The sequence below is a fragment of the Desmodus rotundus genome, chromosome 4, assembly GCF_022682495.2.
Source record: "Desmodus rotundus isolate HL8 chromosome 4, HLdesRot8A.1, whole genome shotgun sequence".
In the NCBI taxonomy this organism is placed as follows: Eukaryota; Metazoa; Chordata; class Mammalia; order Chiroptera; family Phyllostomidae; genus Desmodus; species Desmodus rotundus.
The window spans coordinates 18,427,793-18,448,192 of record NC_071390.1 but is presented as its reverse complement, the minus strand read 5'-3'; the positions used below and the strand labels follow the sequence as shown (position 1 = coordinate 18,448,192).

General features: G+C 41.7%; 1 protein-coding gene across 1 annotated transcript in view; it reads left to right on the top strand.

Moving 5' to 3' along the window:
• SORCS3 (sortilin related VPS10 domain containing receptor 3) overlaps positions 1–20,400 on the top strand; it is a 545,108-nt gene that overhangs the window by 506,955 nt on the left and 17,753 nt on the right. The window contains exons 17-20 of the mRNA XM_024555801.3: positions 1,517–1,630; positions 4,504–4,675; positions 7,000–7,186; positions 14,530–14,663. Coding sequence (XP_024411569.3) covers positions 1,517–1,630; positions 4,504–4,675; positions 7,000–7,186; positions 14,530–14,663 — 607 coding nt within the window. The remainder of the gene's footprint in view (positions 1–1,516; positions 1,631–4,503; positions 4,676–6,999; positions 7,187–14,529; positions 14,664–20,400) is intronic.

Here is a 20,400-nt window from a genome sequence, read left to right as displayed (position 1 = left end):
GTAGGAAACTGCCAAACACAGAAAAGGGCAGAGTGCTTCAAGCCCAGGGGGTAAATATGTAACAAAGACAGAGAGGGATAAAAAGTTGGCCTGAGTGTTCAGACCGAGTTCGGTGTGGGGGAAGGTGGTAAGAAGGAAGGATGGGGTCAAACTGGGAGATAATTCATATAATCTCATTAGCCCGGTGGTACTTCTTAACTATACTGCTTCATACTGTATCGGACTGTGTTCAGCTTCATACTATATTATTCTCTCTTTTGTTGGATTTGAGGCATGTTGCATCCCTCTCTTCAAAAGACTGAAATCCCCTTAAGGGTAGGGATTATCCTGCTTCTTCCACAGGACAGGCCGCATACTGAGTGATAAAGAAATGTGGCGTTAAACTTCCATTCCTGTCTCCCTTTCATCCCTATGCTAGTTACACACATAGACAATTGGCCTCTAATTTCATTCAACTGTAATCAAATCTTGGCTCAAAGAATATGGCAGCAGAAAAAGAAAAGAGGAGTGGGTCCAGAGAGAATGATTTCCCTTGCTGTTTATATTTTATTAATACTCAGTGGATCAAATGTCCAGATTGTTCTGACCAATCTGTGGGTTTCAGGAAACCCTTGGATGCTTAACTGAGAAGCATGAATTTTCCTGCCAAACGAAGTCACCCTCAATGACCTCTAATTGCTAACAAGAGCAATAATAATGTATTGCTCTTTTTATATCCTGACAGATACTTAACTGGGAGCCTCTGAAACTCTAACAAGTAAGGAAATATTAAGACTTCACATAAGGCTCTCCTCTTCTATACTGTTTCTTATTTTCTCATTCTGGAATGGGGCAGAAATGAGAAGGGAGTCATACCTGACTTTATTTCTTAGTTTTGTTATAGCTAGTGTTTTATGAAGTCATGGAAAAGAACTACACTTGAGGGGTGCTTTTTGTTTTCTGTTTTTGTTTTGTTTTGTTTTTGTTGTTGTCTAGGATAAGAGGGAACCTGTCTTGTATGTAGTTGGGAAAAATTTGAATGGCTATATGTGAATGCAGATGGCTATATGTAAAATGCTTGAGAAATAAGTGGCAGGGAAAATGAAAATAAAATCTATGAAATCAATTTTGGAAGAACACGTGTGGAATCTTAACATAGAAATGAATCTTGACCTTTAAAGACATCTTCTTGGTTGTTACTTCCAGTTGTTTCAGCAATTCCACTGTGATCCAAAATATGTTTTTAAGCTTGTAGCATCCTTCACACCTACCGCAAACCAATGTCCCCACCACATTATGTATAAAATATATCCATACTTTTCAAACCTGGAGTCTCCATTTGATAATCCACTGTTTTTTTTCTCTATATACCAGACCCCATATGATTTAGGATTGTTTTTAAATCTAAAAGTCTCTTCTCCAAGTCTGAATATTTGCCCTCACTGAGAGTATAGGGATGTGTTTCTGTTTGTGTGTGTATCTGGGTGTTTTAACATTTTTGCACCTATATCACTATGCAATATCACTTTCTGGACAGTGACTATGGCTATGAGAGATACGGAGAGAGCCAGTGTGTCCCAGCTTTCTGGTACAATCCGGCATCCCCATCAAAGGACTGCAGCCTTGGGCAAAGCTACCTTAACAGCACTGGGTAAGTAACACCACTGAAGGAACTCCACTCGCTATTTTTGTCTTCCTCTAAGCTGTGATTAAAAAGAACATCACAATTGAAGCAGGATGGAATGTAGATAGAGTTGGTTTATGTGGTTTCTGAGGAAGGCTGAGGAGTGCTTTTGCTGCCAGTAGTTTTTGGAAACATCAGGAGAGAGTTCTGATTGCCAAATTTCTATACCTTTTGCCATTTGATAAAATGTAGCTATTGTTTCGATCAGGACTTCTCTCCTGGAGAGAGATGCCCCACGTTATTTATGGGGCCCGGGGGAAATAAAGTAACATAAGGGGTGTGCAGATACTGCAATGCTCTCTAATGATGGTTGAACTGAAGCTCTCACAGACCAATGCTGAAACGTAAAATGAAAATTTAAAAGCCCTATCCCAGGAACTCCTAGAATAAGGAAGTCAAGGCATGCTTTCTGTAATTGTCAAATTATGTGTGTGATTCTCTCATTGTTCCCTTATTAGTTACTCACTCAGATGCTTGGAAAAAAGTTTCCTTGGAGATTTGTTGTCGTCCCCTTTCCTTGGCCAACTCCATGGCTTAGAAGAGGTTTAGAAAGGGACTGGCTGGTCTAAGGCTACACTTTTCAAATGTTAATGGCATTTGAATTATCTGGGGATCTTGTTCAAATGCCCCTTCTGATCTGGGAGATCTAAGTGGGATTGAGGTTCTTTGTTTCTAAGAAATGCTCACCTGAGTTCCTGGATACCCTTTGAATAGCCAGGGACAAAGGTGTTCCGTACTCCAGTCTCACCTCTTTCAATAGATCTGCTGCCATCTCACACAAATTGCTCCCCCTCCATACTTTTACCTTACCTGGCTGTAAAATAGTGGTAGGTACTGTCTACCCAACTGATGTCTAGAGAGGAGAAATCTAAAAAATATGGTAGAAGCGATGTGTTGAGTAGACTGAGATACTCTGAAAAAACATTTTATCCAAATGTTTAGTTCTTAGGGGGCTATTCCTGGGGTCTGAGTTGGGATTTAAGCACGTTTAATGTTATTTTATTGTAGGTGTCTGGTTTAAGGATTTAAGCCATTCCAAATACAGATCCAGCAGCCTGAACGTAAAGAGATGTGGTGTCAGAAGCCAGAATGCTATGAAGTTTGAGGAACAGGAATATAATGGGCACAGGTGCTCAGCTAGGCCCCCACATTTCCAGCCAGAGCACACCTGGGACGTAATTGGAAGATACATGCATTGAGACATATCATATGATCATGTAACATGTGTAGTTGGACACAATTTTAAGTAATTTAAATCTTGTAAAATCCCAAGTAGCCAACCAAATAAATCAAGGAGAGGAACTATTCCTTTTATTCACAGTATCAACTTCAAACTGCCAGCCGGGCAGGTGAGGCTGAAAGAGGAGAGTGGACGATATCCATCCAGTTTGCAGTAGGATATGTTACACACCAAACTTTCTATCATAAGTAAAAGCTAAATGTCTCATGATGACTAAAGGTTAACAATAAAGTGTAAATTGATTATAAAAGATTGATTATGTGGACTAAAACTGGTTAGAAGAACTATAATATAGGCCATGTGAGTAATTTGGTTTTTTCAGTAGCCACATTAAAAAACTAAAGTGAAATTAATTTTAATAATGTACTTTATTCAACCCAATATACCATTGCATGCCATTTGAACATGTAACACTGACCACATTGTAAGTGCTCAATAGCCGTAGGTAGAAAGTGGCTAGTTGTATGCGACAGCACACGATTGGCAATTTAAAATAATGTATGTTTTCAAGAGGATATATTGTAATTCCACCTGAGCCAATAATACACACAAATTAGCCTAACATCTTCATGAGATTTCAGGAGAAATTTCATGTATAGAGGAGGGTCAATGTCACCCATAAAGAATTTGGTTTCGTCCGCTTTCAAGACCACCAGAGGAAGGCAACATGGGTGGATTGGTTAATTACTCCTGATACACAGAGGGAAAGAAAAAAATATGACGATAATGATGATAGTGGTGGTGCATTTATTGTATGTGATTTTACCAGAATGTTGATTTTATGCAACCTTACAGATAGCAATATGCCTGGAAAGAGGTCTGTAATGCAGGTCGGGGCTGTGGCCAAGCTCTTGGCTTGACATCATGTGCTGGGGTCAGTGGTCAGGCGCATTGACATGGCATCACTGTGCACAAACATGTCCTTGCCCTAGAAGGCTTTCTCGTGCTCACTTCCTATCTGAGATAATTTTACCTCAGCTGGCTTGAATATGAGTTTCAAACTTATGCTTGTAATCTGTGGTTGTGGTAAGAAATGAAATATTTATAAAGGGAGAAAATATTCTGTAAAATATCCCAGTGGTCCAGAGTAAGGACTGTTAGTTACTAAGGTATAGAGTGATGTTTTGGGGGTGGAGGAAAGACAGGAAGAGGCTTCCTGATTAATCAGAGTTAGAAGTCTCATCTTCTAGCTGCTTTCTGGTACAGAAAAACTGGGTTTGGCCTCAGGGAATGAGAAACAAGTCTCCCCCTCACAGAGAAAAGCACCTGTTCTTCTTGCTTGCAGAGTCCAGTGGGTCTGCCTCCTCCTATCTTATGTGTGAGTCAGACATTGATTTTTCTTGGCTGGTTTAGACACTGATCCGATCTGCAGCTCACCAGGTAGGATCAATAACGATGTTTAAAGAGCTGCTCTTCCTGAGATGGAGGGATAGTGCTTCCTCAGCATCTGTTTAGCTTCCTAAATGGCTGTCTCGTCTGAGACTCCGTTTTTAGAAGCACTGTGCAAAATGTCTGCCTGGCTCTCTTGCACTCTTTCTAACAGACACACACGATACAAACCCGACAAATCGCACCACTGACAACCGTCCATGCTCCGTAGGTACCGGCGGATTGTGTCCAACAACTGCACAGACGGGCTGAGAGAGAAGTACACCGCCAAGGCCCAGCTGTGCCCTGGAAAGGCGCCTCGGGGCCTCCACGTGGTGACAACCGATGGACGCCTGGTGGCAGAGCAGGGGCACAATGCAACCTTCATCATCCTCATGGAGGAGGTGGGTGCGGCCTGGGGTTTGGGGGTCAGAACTCACAAGCAGACCTTTCTCTGTTCTCTAAGAGGGAAGGAGAAAAAAATCCTGGATTCAGGTGTCTGCACAAGAGTCCATGTTGAGAGCTGAGCCTTCTGGGAGAAGACAGAAGGGATGAGGAGGGCTTGGGCTGTTCAGAGACCTCCTTCCGCTCATCCAGCAATGCAGACTCAGGCTGCAGTCAGGCCCGCTGTCCCTGGGCAGAGCAGGTCTGGACGCATTCTTTGAGGCTCCCCTTAGGCACCCCTCTGTTCAAAGAATGTTTATCACCCTAAGACCATATACTGTAAACTTTGCCAGAAGAAGGAAATTCAAATTTTATCTGTTGCCTTGTAGAAATTCTTTTGCTTTATTCTAACTCTTACCACCCCGTAATTAAAAAACCCATAAGGCAGGGGTCTTCACAGTATGTATTTGAGGGTGGGGGTGGATTATGGAAATCCTTTCCATTGATGTTTATGAAAAATGTCTTATAGCTGATTTTCCATCAGCTAGTTGCTCCATTAGTTCATATTTTAGTGTCTTCTGCAATCTGGGCAATACAGCAGACTGCATTCATTTATTATAGGGTAGAAATAGCTCCGCCGGTTGCTTCAGGCTCCCTAAATGAGCTGTTTCATCTCTTCCCAAACCAGGTCGGTGTCTAGGCACTCCTTGCTGAGATTGTGGGGCAAGAAGGCTTGCCTGATTTATAAAACCCTCTAAATTTATATGCAAATTGCTCTGTGCTCTTGACATCTTGGAAAGGGACCAAAACAGGTCAGGAGGGTTGTGTGTTGTTGTTTTTTTTTTCCTTTTTCTTTTGTTCCTAAATATGAGTACTTCAGAAACCTTTGAAAGCAGGCTCACATTGGAGAGGACGGTGAAGGTTCCTTATCCTGATCTGACAGAGTCTTCAGCCTTCACCCACACTAGGCACTTGAATTAAAAAACAGACAAATAAACAAAACTTTAAGGTTCAGAGGAGGTCATTATCTCATTTTCACTAGGGAGTTTCCCAGACCAGAGCTATAAAAACCTTCTCTTGAATGGATATGAAGAGTCACAATCTTATCCATTTGAATTGCCTCCAGTTCATTTCCACTTTAATTTATATTCATAAATTCAAAGGTAGTTGACATTGCATGTGGGGCAGGGGAGTACCTATCAATATTTTACTCACAACTAGGTTGCCATGGGGGAAGAGACAGAGAGCGAAACTATGATGGATGCACATTTGCTAGGCAGAAGGATTGGCTCATAATTCCAAAATGATGCATTTCTCTTTCATCGTATTTAAACAGAGATCTGATTCTTCTTTTGCATCTGATATCTTTGCTTTGTGGTCAGGTTCAATTGCATTTACGCTGAGTGTTGGTCCAATATGGGCTGGGGGCAGCAAGGAAGAATGGGGTTTAACATTGTCCCTTAAGAAGCTGAATCTTGGCTTGGGGTGCTAAGATGCACTCATCTGAACAATTGCTATGACACTACCAGACAGCACCCAGGATTCTCTTGGCCTTTTAAGAGGCAAAGATATCTGTGAGCTGGGAGGATTAGAAAACGCTTCAGGGAAGAGGGGGCTTAGGTAGGTGTAGGGAAGTCCAAGGTCAGCAGAGCACAGGTGTAACCTTAGCTCATGTACAATGTTTATCTGCAGAATGGGAATAATCATTTTATCCCCATATAGTTGTTTTGAAGGTGATATTTTTAGCATAATAATCAATAATAAAAAATAAGAACAATTGTAATTATAGTATGATAGTTAAGGGACATTAGCATTAGAACCAGACTACCAGTGTTCAAAACTTGTCTCTCCCACTATTAGCTGCAAGACTTTGGTCTAATTACTTCATTTTTGTCCCTATTTGCAAAATGGTGACAATAATACTTTCTACATTATGGAGTTTTAGGGAAATTAAATGCTTGGAACTGAAAAGAAACTGTGTTTGCTGCTACTATTGTTACTGTTGTTATCATTGAGCCACAGGGGAGGAATAATTAAACCATGTGTGCAGGCACCAGGGAAGCCCTTGGCTCCCCCTCTTCACAGTCTCCTAGAGTCTCCAGCTTGTCCATTATTGCTGGTGTCGCACTGACCCAGGCTGCCTGGGCTTGGGCATACAGGGACAATAGGTCCATAGGGCCTGGTGGGTATCATCTAGGAGTCTGTTGATTGTGTTGAGGGTATTTCAACCCCCCGGGAGTAACTTTAGGTTTTCAGTGGGTGATGGTGAAGGCACAGGTTGAAGCATTAGATGGGGTCAGGCTGGACCACATGATTGGACCCCCAACTGCTGTTTCCTTCTCAGGGTGATCTCCAAAGGACAAACATCCAGCTTGACTTTGGGGATGGGATTGCAGTGTCCTACGCGAACTTCAGCCCCATTGAGGATGGCATCAAGCACGTGTACAAGAGTGCGGGCATCTTCCAGGTGACGGCCTATGCCGAGAACAGCTTGGGCTCGGACACGGCTGTCCTCTTCCTGCACGTGGTTTGTAAGTAGCAGGAGCCTGCCCCTTTCTTACTTTCCCCTCCAGTGGACAACTCCCTCCGTCCAAACTTCCGGGATTCGGAGCTGGGATGGGGTTTGGTGTGGCTACTACGCTAAAGGATGGCCCAAGTCAAAAGATTGAGACGTGTGCTCATCGATGTTTCCGTTTCCTAACACTGAAGTACCTTATCTCACAAGTTTGGGTAACATGTTACCAACCACCCCTCCTTTTCAGCCCCACTGTGTTCTGATGGAAGTGCACACATGCAGACCCACACCGAGGGGCAAGTCCCTTCCCTTTGTTATCTATGTTGGAAGAGCCAAAGAACGATGAAAGAAACAGATGTTTAGATTTTTTTAAATGTAGAATGGAACACACAAAAGACCTTAATTCTTACATCTAAGGGTACTGTAATTTCATTTCTGTTGCAAACAGTTTTAAGAACTATCCAAAATGTTTTTGCTGTCCTAGAATGTGATTTCACTGCTGTTGGCTCTTGCTTGGCACAAACCAACACAACAGCTGAAGTTCTGAATATTTTGTTTGTACTGGATGCATTTTGTGTATTTGCTTTGCTGGGACTTGGCTCATATAAACTGAAACTTAAATATTATGATTTTAGAATGTTGGATCAAGGAAATATTATGGGAGCTGGTTGGTCTTAGTTTCCTAAATCTCTATCACTGATATTCATGGGTTGAAGGACTTCTATAGTTCGTATTTATATGCCCCACAGTGTTCTTGGAGGAATGTGCTACATGTGTTGAAAATGCCACATTTTAAAAGAGTGAATACAAGGAACACCTTTCCTATTAACAACTCAGTGATGATATAAACTCCAATGTATAAATAACCTACACTTAAGAGGTCCCTGGCACACAGTAAGCTAGCTAGTCTCTGAGCATTCTAATCACATTAATAGAAAAGGGACCAACAGTAATAGGGGAAGTGCATGGGAAGAGACCTAGATTATATCTGTTATACTCTTAAAGAGGTCAGGCTATGTGGACATGAGATAAAGTGTTTCATCTTATAGTCTTCTGACCTTTAATTTTAAAATGGCTTAATTCTAACTGGTACTTGCTTCATAGTGTTCTTGTAACAATAAAGAGGAAACACAAATGAAACATCCAATCATTCACTAATTCATTCAATAAACATTCATTGATTTCTTAATATATAGAAGGCACTCTGTTAGGACCTAGGGAGGTACCAATACAGATGTGGCCCTGCCCTTGCAGAGTTTATATTCTGGGGGAGGGGGGAATGGGGAGGTTCTGCTAGAAATGGACCACACCACACCAACTATAATCATTCCGTGCCAGAAACACCAAGTCAGAAACCCAGACAGGTGCTGTGCAGGGTATTCATGAGCCCAGGGTTCAAAGCAAGAGAGATCTACATGGAATTCTTATCATATCCCATTGTTAAATGTCTAATATTGGTCAACTTCCTTAGTCTTTACAAATCTCTGACTCCTCATCTTTAATAGGGAGGCTTTAAGAACCAATTGGGTTGTGCATGTCTGTCAGGGATCCCCCAAATCACCCCTAGGTTTGCCAATTTCCTAGAAGGACGCACAAGACCCAGCCTATAGTTGTATTCATGGCTGTGATTTATTACAGCGAAAGGAGACTAATCAAGGTCATATCAGGCAGAAGGCTCACAGGGCAAAGTTGGGAGGAAACCAGGCACAAGCTTCCAAGAGTCCTCTCCCCACAGGGTCATGCAGGACATGCTTAATTCCTCTAGCAGTGAGTTACAGTAACATGTGAAAAGGGCTGTCTACCAGAGAATCTCTTTGGAGACGTAGTGTCCGTGATTTCTATTGGGTTCTGATCAAGTAGGCATCCTTGGCCTAGCCTATCCCAAAAGTCCAGACTCCCAGAGGAAAGCAGGTGTTCAGAATATACCGTACTGTTGGCACAACAGTTCAGTCAGAGTGAACTGCTCTTATTAGTTAACTGTTCGCTAGAATCACTCTCAGGGCCAAGTTCCCAGATGCTAGTCCAGGGCCAGATCTTTTGACAAATGGCAATTTCATATCTTTGTTAACATTTTTCTGCAGTGTGCAAAATGCAGCTTGGCGCCCAGCTTGGTACATGGCGAATGTTACCTGTGATAGTAATTAGAGTTGACTCTTGAACAACACAGATGTTAGAGATGCTGATTCAATGGGCAGTCAAAAATCCATGTATAAATTTTGACTCCCCCAAATCCCAACTACTAATAATTGATCAACTATATAATGTTGACCAGATGCCATACTGATAACACGAACAGTTGATTAACACATATTTTGTATAGTATATAGTATTATATATTGTATTTTTACAAAAAAAAGTAATAGAAATGACAATTATTAAAATCATAAGGGAAAAATATATTTTCAGTATGTATATGTTTATTAAAAATATCCATGTATGAATAGACCTGTACATTTAAGTCTTTAATCCATTCTGAGTTTATTTTTGTGCAAGCTGGAAGAAGGTAGTCTAGTTTCATCTTTTTGGTGCATATTGTTCAATTTTCGCAACACCGTTTATTGAACAGACTATCTTTACCGCATTGTATGTACTTGCCTCCTTTGTCAAGTATTAATTAACCATAAAGGCATATGTTTATTTCTGTACTCTCTATACTGTTCCATTGTTCTATGTCTGTTTTTATGCCAGTACCATGCTGTTTTGATTACTATGGACTTATAGAGGGGGGACCAAAAAAAAGAATTATATTCTGGGGGACAGGCCCCTAAATACAGGCTTCCCCCACTAGCTGAGTGTTCTAGGAACCCATCTGTATCAGTGCACCAGATGGCGTTGTTGTGAGAGGCTGCGTTCAGCTTCAGTAAATTTTTTTGAAGCCTGTTTCAACACATTGGTCCATTTCATGATGGTGATTTATAAATGTGCCTGCCCACACTGTGCTGAGTGTTCAGCAGTTTTTGACCCAAAACAGCATGACCCTTGTGCCCCACCCTCCCTATTCACCCAGTCGCACCCTGAGCAACATTTTTTTTTTGTTTCCCTCGATGAAAAACATCCTAAAAGGGAAACATTTTGCCAATATGGAAGTGGTGGAACCAAAAAAATGGCAGAAACACTAAAAGGCATCAGTATCAACGAGTTCAATAACTGTTTTTGAGTAGTGGAAAAAAACGTGTCTATAAGTGTATTGTATCCAATGGAGGGTACATTGAAGGTGACTGAAGATTAAACATGTAAGGATAAATACACATTTTTTCAATAAATAAATTGCAGGGTTTTTGGGGGGTCTCCCCTCATAGTTTGCTATCAGGTAGTGTGATTCCTCCAATTTTGTTCTTCTGTCTCGAGATTGTTGTGGCTATTCAGGGTCTGTTGTTGTTCCGTATGAATTTTTGGAATATTTGCTTTAGTTCTGTGAAGTATACCTTTGGTATGTTGATAGGAATTACATTGACTCTATAGATTGCTTTCAGTAGTATGGGCATTTTAATGATGTTAAATCTTCAAACCCATGAACACGGTATGTGCCTTCACTTATTTGTATCCTCTTCAAGTTCTTTTTTCCAGACTCACAGACACAGAAAACAGAGGGACAGCTATCAGAGTGGGGGGATTTGGGGGTACTGGGTGAAAGGATGAAGGAATTAAGCAAAGAAAAAAAAACCTCATAGACAACAATATGGTGATTACCAGAAGGAAAGGGAGGTGGGGGGAAGTAGATGAGGGTAAAGGGGGGGATTTATGGTGATAAAAGGAGACATGACTTGGGGTAGTGAACACACAATACCATATACAGATAATGTAAAATTGTACACTTGTGCGCTGGCTGGTGTGGCTCAGTGGATTGAGTGCTGGCCTGCAAACCAGAGTGTCAGTGGTTCGATTCCCAGTCAGGGCACATTGCTGGGTTGCAGGCCAGGTCCCCAACAGGGGGTGTGCAAGAGGCAACCACACATTGATGTTTCTCTTCCTCTCTTTTTCCCTCCCTTCCTCTCTCTCTAAAATGAAATAAATAAAATCTTTAAAAAAGAATTGTGCACATGAAACCTGTATAATTTTATTAACCAACGTCACCCCAATAAATTCAATAATAAAATTTTTTTATATGGACCCGCACAGTTCAAACCCATGTTGTTCAAGGGTCAGCTGTACTAAGTACTTCCTATTAACTTTCTTCCTGACACTTCTGTGGCATTTAAACATGAAGACAAAGAAAAAAATATTACTTTTCTCTATTCCAAGGACCTGCCCCTGTTCCTAAGTGTGGTAAGAATAGTCCTTGTCTACAGGGCGCAAAGACTCATGTCTTAGTGGCAAAAAGCACAATATCAAGGAACAGGTTTGAACTGTGGGTTTTGTGCACAGAGGAGGAAATGTTCCTTGAAACTTTTACCGTGCTCATAATTCCCTCTAAATCAATCATGACCGCATTTACCAGACAGTTATTAGAGTGCAAACCGCTCTTGGCCTCACCTTGGGCCATTAGCGAACAAAAGTAGTTGTTAGCTGCCCATAATAACCCTTCTCACACAGATTATTAGATTTTTATCAAAAAGAGCACTATTTGACAGTGAAGGTATTAGGTGTTTGCTGTGCTCGCTCCTGAATCCCTTCAGCTCTCTTCTCCCTGATCCATGGTCTGTCTCTATCTAGGTGGAAGCTTGAAACTTCTGTCTCAAGTTCTTTGTGCTAAACAGCTACTACCTGTTGTTGGTACTTGAGATTATATTTACCCAAACATGCTTGTTCTGATGCTGGAATAAATGTGGCCAAATGTGCTGTGTCCCAATTCATGGAAGCCCCATCCCTTTTGTGTTTCTATGAGTTTAGGGAAAAAGAGGTCTCCTTTCATCTTCTTGGGCATCAAAATACCTGGCAAAGTAAGCCCTGGCCCATGAGTGACAGCAGGCTGACAAGAATCTATAAGGCCACAAGCCATAGTGGCCTCATTCCTTAACTGTGGAAGAGTCCGGGGTTCCCAGGAACTGGCCAGGGGAACGGGCTCCAGGTCATTTTCCCCCAACAGCAAGAGCCTTGACTTTGAGGGCAAAAGGGGAAGAGTGAGGGACCTGTGTCTGGGCACAGAGAAAGACTGAGGTGATGATGTAAGATGCAGCTGTCTCATCTCCCTCCTTGGACATGGGCTGGCCAGAGACTCCTTCCCACTCCCTCATTCTCTTCCCCACTGACCAGTAAAGCACGAACAACAGAGAGAGAGACATTAGGCAAACTCCTAGAAATGAGTCAATAAAGCAGTGAAAGTAGCCCGTGTTTTCTCACACCTTGTGTTTTTTATTCTCACCAATGATGAAACCACACAAAGTTAATCACAGACTTCCTTATGGATAATAATTAAGCCTCTGATGTGACAAGTTTCAAGTTCTTTGCTGGAGGAATTCTCGACGTGCTGTACGTTTGGGGTCAGGTCAGAGAGCTGTAGGCAGAGAGTATTTTCGGGGTGTGGACACACAGATTCTTGAAGACCTGTTGACTGTTCAGGAGAGTACAGTCTGGACAGTGGCAAGCAGAGCTGGCTGGTCTTATCCCCCAACATCAGTCCATGTCCAAACACCTTCTCCCCTGATGTAAATTTACCCACAACACAGAATTCGTCCAGTGGGACCCAGAATATTGCCCACTGTCCTTAGAGGGAATCCTACCCAAGATACACAAAGACAGGGATGCTCGGTGGTCACGGTGGTGGGCATAGGAATAGTACTGACCCAAAATTAACTCTGCGGTACTCTTAACAGGCACACATTACTTTCATATGTTCTTATTGCTATGAGGAAGGCAGAGCAAGTTTGCCCCTTATTTTTAGGACAAGGTAACAGTCTACATAGGGTCAAGGCTCTACAAGATAGAGGAAATGATCAGATAGCTAATTTGAACCAGAGCAGAAATGAGAAGTATCCATCTGTTTTCATGCCATTTCTTCAATTTAAACTGGGCTGTCTCCAAAATGGTCAAAGATTCAAATGGCAAAGGCTGGATGAGCTGAAAACTGTCCCACCTATTGGAAATACTCAAGGTCCGCAGGCTAAAGAGATGTCCTTCCTGCAGTTGTGACTTTTATTCACTTTCACTAATCAGACTGGAGCAGTGGAAACCAGGGAAATGTGCAGTTAGTGTGAACAGGTAATTAGAACATTTTGATTGGATTTGATTAAGTAGGAAAAACAGGAAGGAAAAGGAAGGGGAAAGAAGAAAGTATAGAGCAAAAATTAAGGACGTAAGGATGGCAAGAAGGAAAGAAGGAAGGAAGGAAAAGGAAAGAGGAAGGGACAGAGGTGGAGGAGAAAATCTCAAAGACAGTTAAATAACATATCTACCCCACAAGTACACCACTGAGATATTAACATTTTCCATTAGCATTTTTCTCTCTCATTTTATTTTGGAAATTAATTTAATTAAAATCCTCATTTATTATGCACAGAATGTATTCCTGTATGTTCTCTTACCTTAGAACTTGATACTGCTTATCTCAGTTTTCTGAGGAAAAAAAAGGAAGTGTTTGGTCAACTGTTTGCAAACAGCTTTTTTATTATTTGGAAACCTGGCATTTATTTCTCCTTCAGTTTAGGGAAACGGGGTTTCTCTTTTTTGTAAAACAGCTTGCCTGCTTCTAAATGACCCCCACTGAGTGCTGCCAACCACGGGCACAGTGGCTGATGGTTGGAGAGGATGGGACACATTCACAGTTGAGGATAATGGGAGAGGCCCCCATGCAGTGCAGTGACCCTGAACCACTGAACAGGCTAATCCTCAGAAATGAAAGCCACTGCTGTTTTTCTTCCTGTTTATTGGCTCAGTGTCTAGTAAACTAGCCTTGTCCTTGGACTGGAGTTTCATAAGCATTTGTGGTTTGACTTATCAGATGCAATTTATTTATTTATTTATTTATTTATTGTAGTTCAATTGCAGTTGTCCCCATTTTCCCCCATTACTGTCCCCTGCCCTACCCACACCCTTCCTCCCACATTCAGTCCCCCCTGCCCTGTTGTATTTGTCCATGGGTCCTTTATACATGTTCTTGGACTTCACCGTTCCCCTTCTTTCCCCTGTAATTCCCTCCTCCTCTCTGGTTATTGTCAGTTTGTTTAGACGTATTGATAAATTAAGTTCAAATGTCACTCAGAAACAAATCTGAAGCCTGATTTGATTTCCCTAATATAGGTGGTGTTTCATTTCAAGAACACACACACACATTGGCACACATACCTCTCAACATTTGTGAGTTTATCATCCTTGTGTGCTTATAGATGATGGTAATAATGGTTAAGATTAAGAACCTAGGAATGTGATAGTCTGTTTGTTCCAGGAATTTAAACACTGACATTGTTTTCCTTGCTCCTTTAGGTCCCGTGGAGCATGTTCATCTCCGAGTTCCATTTGTCGCCATAAGAAATAAGGAGGTCAACATCAGTGCAGTCGTGTGGCCCAGTCAACTGGGGACTCTTACCTACTTCTGGTGGTTCGGCAATAGCACAAAGGTTCGGCCCTTTCTGCCTGTGTCTGATTAGATCTATACTGAATGCTCCTGGGCTCCAGCTTCTGTGTTAACATTGGGGATGCTGGGGATGTAGGCAAGAGGATGTACTTCATGAAGCTAGGAATCCACATAAGTGAATACAGCATCACTCCCTAGTTCATTATGATTATAGGGAAAGTTCAAACAACCCTAAGGAAGTAAGAGTACTTTGAGAAACGGTACCAATCTGGTTGTTCTTGCTCCTGTGATCAATATTTCTAAAACTTCCTTTGCTTTATCTTTTTTAAACCTGGACTTTCACTAGCTCTATAGTATCAAGGAAGTCACTTAGCATTTCTGAGATTAAGTAACCCCATTTACGAAATATGATTTAGATATTTAAATGTAAGGCCATAAGAAGCAAGTGGGACAGTGCATGTAAAGAATCTTTGTCAAGACCTACTGGTGTTCTCTGAAGGCCAGGGTTCTTCTTAGACATGGTACTTATGTGGCCAAGTCACACCAGAAGGTGCTATAGGGGTCAGACTCCGGACTTTGCAGAAGCTCCCAGCTCCCAGCCACTCATGGGGAGGACACTTGTGTCAAAAATAACCACGCTTGTATAACAGAATCTGGGGGCAGTTGGACTGAGGGTCCCTCAATTTAGGGGCTTAATGTTCCTCTCTGTTCATGTTACAGTCTGCATTTTCCTTGGCCGTTTTTGATGTGATTGGTATTGCTCACCTTCAGTCTCTACCTTTATTTTTTTTTTTTAATAATTTAAGAAAGCTATCGTATGAGACTTGGAAAAGCTGAATATCTAAAAAGGTAAAACATATTTAATTGCTGGTGTAGTCATTCTATTGAAACATGAATGGAGCGATGGTTTTGTTTGCTTATTTCAAGATGACAAGAGAACTTCAGCCCCTGCATGAAAGGAGTCAGAGAGACAGGGGTCAGGGTCCAGCACTGCCACATGCTGGCCACATGAGCTTGTTCAAGGTATTTGGGTTTGAAATTAATTCACTCAACTGCACACTGGAAAGAATGATATCTGTGTCATCTTGACGGTCATGCAAACTAAGTAAGGGAATGTGTGTTTCCCTGGCGCACACTGGAGACTCCCTGAATGGATGCTTTTCATTTTGTCCTAAAAACTGGGAGTTAGAATGGACTGGCCAAAAAAAATTATACATATATAATTTATATATAATATATATATAATTTATATATATATATATATATATATATATAAAAACTAGATTCTTGGACCAAGAGTCCTTCTTCTCTTTGCATTATCCATACTATATACTTTCAGATCTGTTTCTTAGCAGAGGCTACTGATGTGCACTTCTGAGATTATTATGTACCAGGCAATGGTTATGGAGGTTAATTAATAAGATCTCCATTTAGTACATTAAAGAAGTAGAGCTCCCTGTTTGAGATGAGCACCCCAGGGTGAAACAGCTGGTTAATTGTAGAGTCAGACCTAAAATCTTGGTCTCCAAGCTCCCTCCTACAATGCACTGCCCTCTCCTTTAGCCCCAGGATGCTTTAGCTGTATCACCCTGCCTCATAGGGGTTACAGACCCTCAAATCCTCCTTCAAAATCCAACAGACATACATGGTGAAGGAAAGAAAAATCATTTGGGGAGAGAAAGGGAGGAGAAGAAATTTAAGTTCATTTCGCCTCTGATGATGTGAGGCTTTGGCTCTTAGCCAGGGAATTCTTTTCTGTTACTGTTCGCTTGGTGGCCATTTTTACGGAGAGACTACTGTGTGTAAGGGGGGAAGCTCTTGGCCATCAACACAAGGATCTACTCAGCAGCCTGCAAGGAACCTCCCACACAGTGTTTCTCCTCGGCATCATGTTTTTCTTCAAGTGCTGCTTCTAAGAACTGAAAAATGAGACAGCGTCTAATAAATATTTGATAAATAACCAGAAATGTGGATAAAGGGATTGGAGAGTCTAAATTCAATTTCTCTAACGATTATCTGTGCTAGCGTGAACAAATCACCTGGTGTGAGGCTCAGTGTTCATTTCTCTGAACTGAGAGCACTAACATGCAATCCATGAACATCAAGTTATAAAGGGCTTATCTATCTATCTGATCTACATTATGCCATGCTAGGAGAGGGACGTTTTTAAATAACAGAAGGGCATTATAGTTTCTTTAAATGTATGATGACATGAGGTGTTCCTTTGGTTAGCAATTATCCATCTATAACATGAGCATGAAGTGTTGCCCAAATACCAAGGTTTGCAAGGTCTCACTAGTTGGTTGTTGTTCCCAAAGAAGCCAGAGAATGATGATACGTGAGAGGTATTAGAAAGGAGAGGCTTTGAAAGAGGGCAAAAGTGGACTGGAGTCCAGACTCAGGTTCTTCTTGGCTGTGTGCCTTCGGTCAAATCTTAGCATTTCTCTGAGCCCCGGTTTTGTTCACTGCAGTCTCAGAGGTGCTGTAGTAGTAACTATACTCTAATACTGCTTTGGGGACCAAGTAAAGAAAGGTATGTAGAGTGCTTAGAATACATGTAAGCAGGTGAACCCATCAGTTGCTATTGTGCACGCTCATCATTTGCATCAACAGCATCTACACGTCAGCAACAAATCCAACTTGGTTCCATGCATTTCCCTCCCACCTCCAAGAATGATTATTCGGTCCATTCGAAACAGGTACATTTTCAGTGCTTTATCGCAGCACCATGCCATGGACACGTCAAGGTGGCCACCACATCCAATAATTAATCCTGTGACCGCCATTTTGGCTCACAAATGAATGAGTGTTTTTGGTCGTGGTGAGAGCTGATTTCAGAGCTATTTGGTTCCCCTTGACTAGCAAACTTACCTGCAAAAGGAACTAATACTAATTTTAAGTATTTATTCCTAGTACTGCTTTGTATGAGTCTCTTAATACATATTATTTTATTCAATCATTAGAAGATCACTGAAAAAGGAGAAATTATCCCATTGCACAGAGAAAACAGGCTAATTAGCTTGGAAGGAAGTGTTTTGTGGATGTGTGTGTGTGTGTGTTTGCGTGTTGTGACTAGGTGAATTAGGTGGTTCACTCAGGTGGTTGAATTAAATTACCTCTCAATAATAATCAATTAATACCCCACTCTTTATGTCTAGCCCTCTGCTTGGTGCACTTGGGAATCAAAGAACACACATAGCATTGCCTCTGCCTTCAAGGAATTACAGTGCCCACAGAAGGCAGGATAAGCACACGTGCCATGATTATGATTGGTGAGCAAGTGTGGTATGTAAGTAGAAAGAGAAGAGTAGGTGTTCCTGAAGTCTACATAGCTACAGACTTAACAGTGGGAGATGTGAAACCGAATCAATAGCTCTATGGATCTTCTCAAGAGCCTGCATTTTATGTTACATGTTATGAGGAATACAAAACAGAGCAGATTCCAATTGTTGCCTTCAAGAAATATAATCTATTTGAGAACATGAGGTTCACATCTAAGAAGATACTGTAAGATAATAGATATTATAGTTACTGTAAGGTAACAATACTATAAGCTTAGGAATGTAATGTTACTAGCCCAATCCAGCAGCCTAGAGCAGGGGTGTCAAATCTGTTTTCACCGGAGGCCACATCAGCCTCTGGTTGCCTTCAAAGGGCTGAATGTAAGTTTAGGACTGTGTAAATGTAACTACTCCTTAATAGTTAAGTGAGAGTTCCCTGCTGCTGCCAGGTAGAAACAAGGTGCCTGGCCAGATAAAACAAGGTGGAGGGCCGGATTCAGCCTGCGGGCCTTGTGTTTGTCACCTGTGGCTTAGAGGGTGATGGACACAGAGTTTGTTTGTTATGGAATGGGTTCTGTGTGAAGTTTGTCCTAAGCTGGCATTGAAGGAGCAGTAGAATTGAGGTGGAGAGGAAGGAAAGGAATTTGCATACAATGTTAAAGCTTTGGGCATGGTTGTGTTCTGTGTAGATGGTGTAGACTGATTGAAACAGCACAGAGGGTTCAGAAACCTAAGCAGAAACTGGAGATTATGATGAAAGGTGGGAGGACAGATAATGGGTGGCTTTGAATGATGTAAATGGATGCTTTTTATTTTGTTGTAGAAACCCAGATTTTGGAATGCATGATGGACGATAGACCCAGATTCTTGGACAGTGATACTTAGACACTGAGATACTTTCGAAGAGTTTTTGGTTGTGTATGTGTGTGTGTGTGTTTGTGTGTGTGCATTTGAGGAATTTTTTTCCAAGCTGAATTTTCACATTAACTCTGTAGTCACAGGTAATATTCATTACATACTATTTTGCTTTATTTCTTTCTGCTTTTGTATATATTTTAGAGACTTCACATAGTTCTAATCATAGTATATTCACATTACATATTCTGCCTTTTCCACTTTATATCATAAGCACTTTTCACACATGACTATGTGTGATAACTATGTAATGACTATGTAATCTGCTGAAGGTCTTAACTAAGGCAAGCACATTGATTGCATAGCCCGCCCAATTTGGGAATGGCAGTTTTCATCAAGGCATACACTGAAATTGTACTGATTGCGTGATATTCAGTATTAACTTGACTTACTGTGTCTGGCAAACTGGTGTAGGCTGCATCTAAAGATTTCCCAGAAGTTCCCTATTTCATTCATTGGTCAAGTGGAAGACTCGTAACTAAATAGTCACTCAGAGCTTTGCTGGTCTCTTGCTGGGCTCAGTGGATGACAACTGACCTGTCACACATGAGGGGTTCTCTGTGGGAAGGGATGGAGTGCCCAGCCTAGGCAGGGCAGGAAGTGTTAATCCAAGCAGCCTTGCTGTGGGCTGGCCCTGCAGCTTGAACAAAGACAGAGAAGGCAATTGGCTGGCCACCTGTTGGATTTGTGGGCCTCTGAACGGCCAGTTTACTGGGATGAACAGAGGTCTGGCTTTAACCAATGTGTCTGCTTGCCTAATAGATCCTGTAAATGAACCTTAAGTACTTGATTTAATTTAGCATTGTGCTCTAAATATCGGTGGCCAAGAAAGAACTCAAGGATTCTGTTGAGTGTTCCAGCTTTGCAAGGAAGGTGATATGAGCTGTGAAGCCCTAAGAGCTGATGAAAAACAAGAACAATTTGGAAAACAAAATTAGCTCCTGCCATTTCCCTAGCAGCGAAGCCTGGGTCCTGCCACCCAGAGACCAAGTGTTACCTTTCAGCACAGTTTGTTTCTGTGCCTCAGACCCCTATCTGGCTGGTGGGATGGTATTGTCCTTCCCACCTCAGTTGGCATACCCTTGTCGTGCTGCTCTGCATCCTTGCTTGGCCCATGGATCTCCTAGGGAAGCAGCTAGATGAGGAGAAGAGCAAATCTGCTGGGATAAGAGGCATCCCCGTCCCCTCAGAAAGAAATGCCACTGGCTGGCACAGTTCCAACCACTGGAATCTAAAACAAGAGAGTGCAGAGAAGGAGAGGGGACCCTGCAGACCACTGAGAGCTGAAGAAGATGACAGGGGAGTAGTGGTGGTTCCCTGAAGAACCAACTCAAAGAAAGAAGGATATCCTGGTGGTGAGAGGTGGACAAGAGAAGAGAAATAGCTGAGGGCAGTCACACCAAAATGGAAGGGCAATCAGAGACAGTAATTCATGGAGTCAAGAAAAATAAAAACACATTGATTGTTCCGTCCTACTTTTGTATCTTTCCCAACATTTTATTATTAAAACCTCCAAATATACACTAAAGTTGAAATAATTTTATAGTGAATGCCCATATATCTACCACCTGTAGAGAAGTTTAA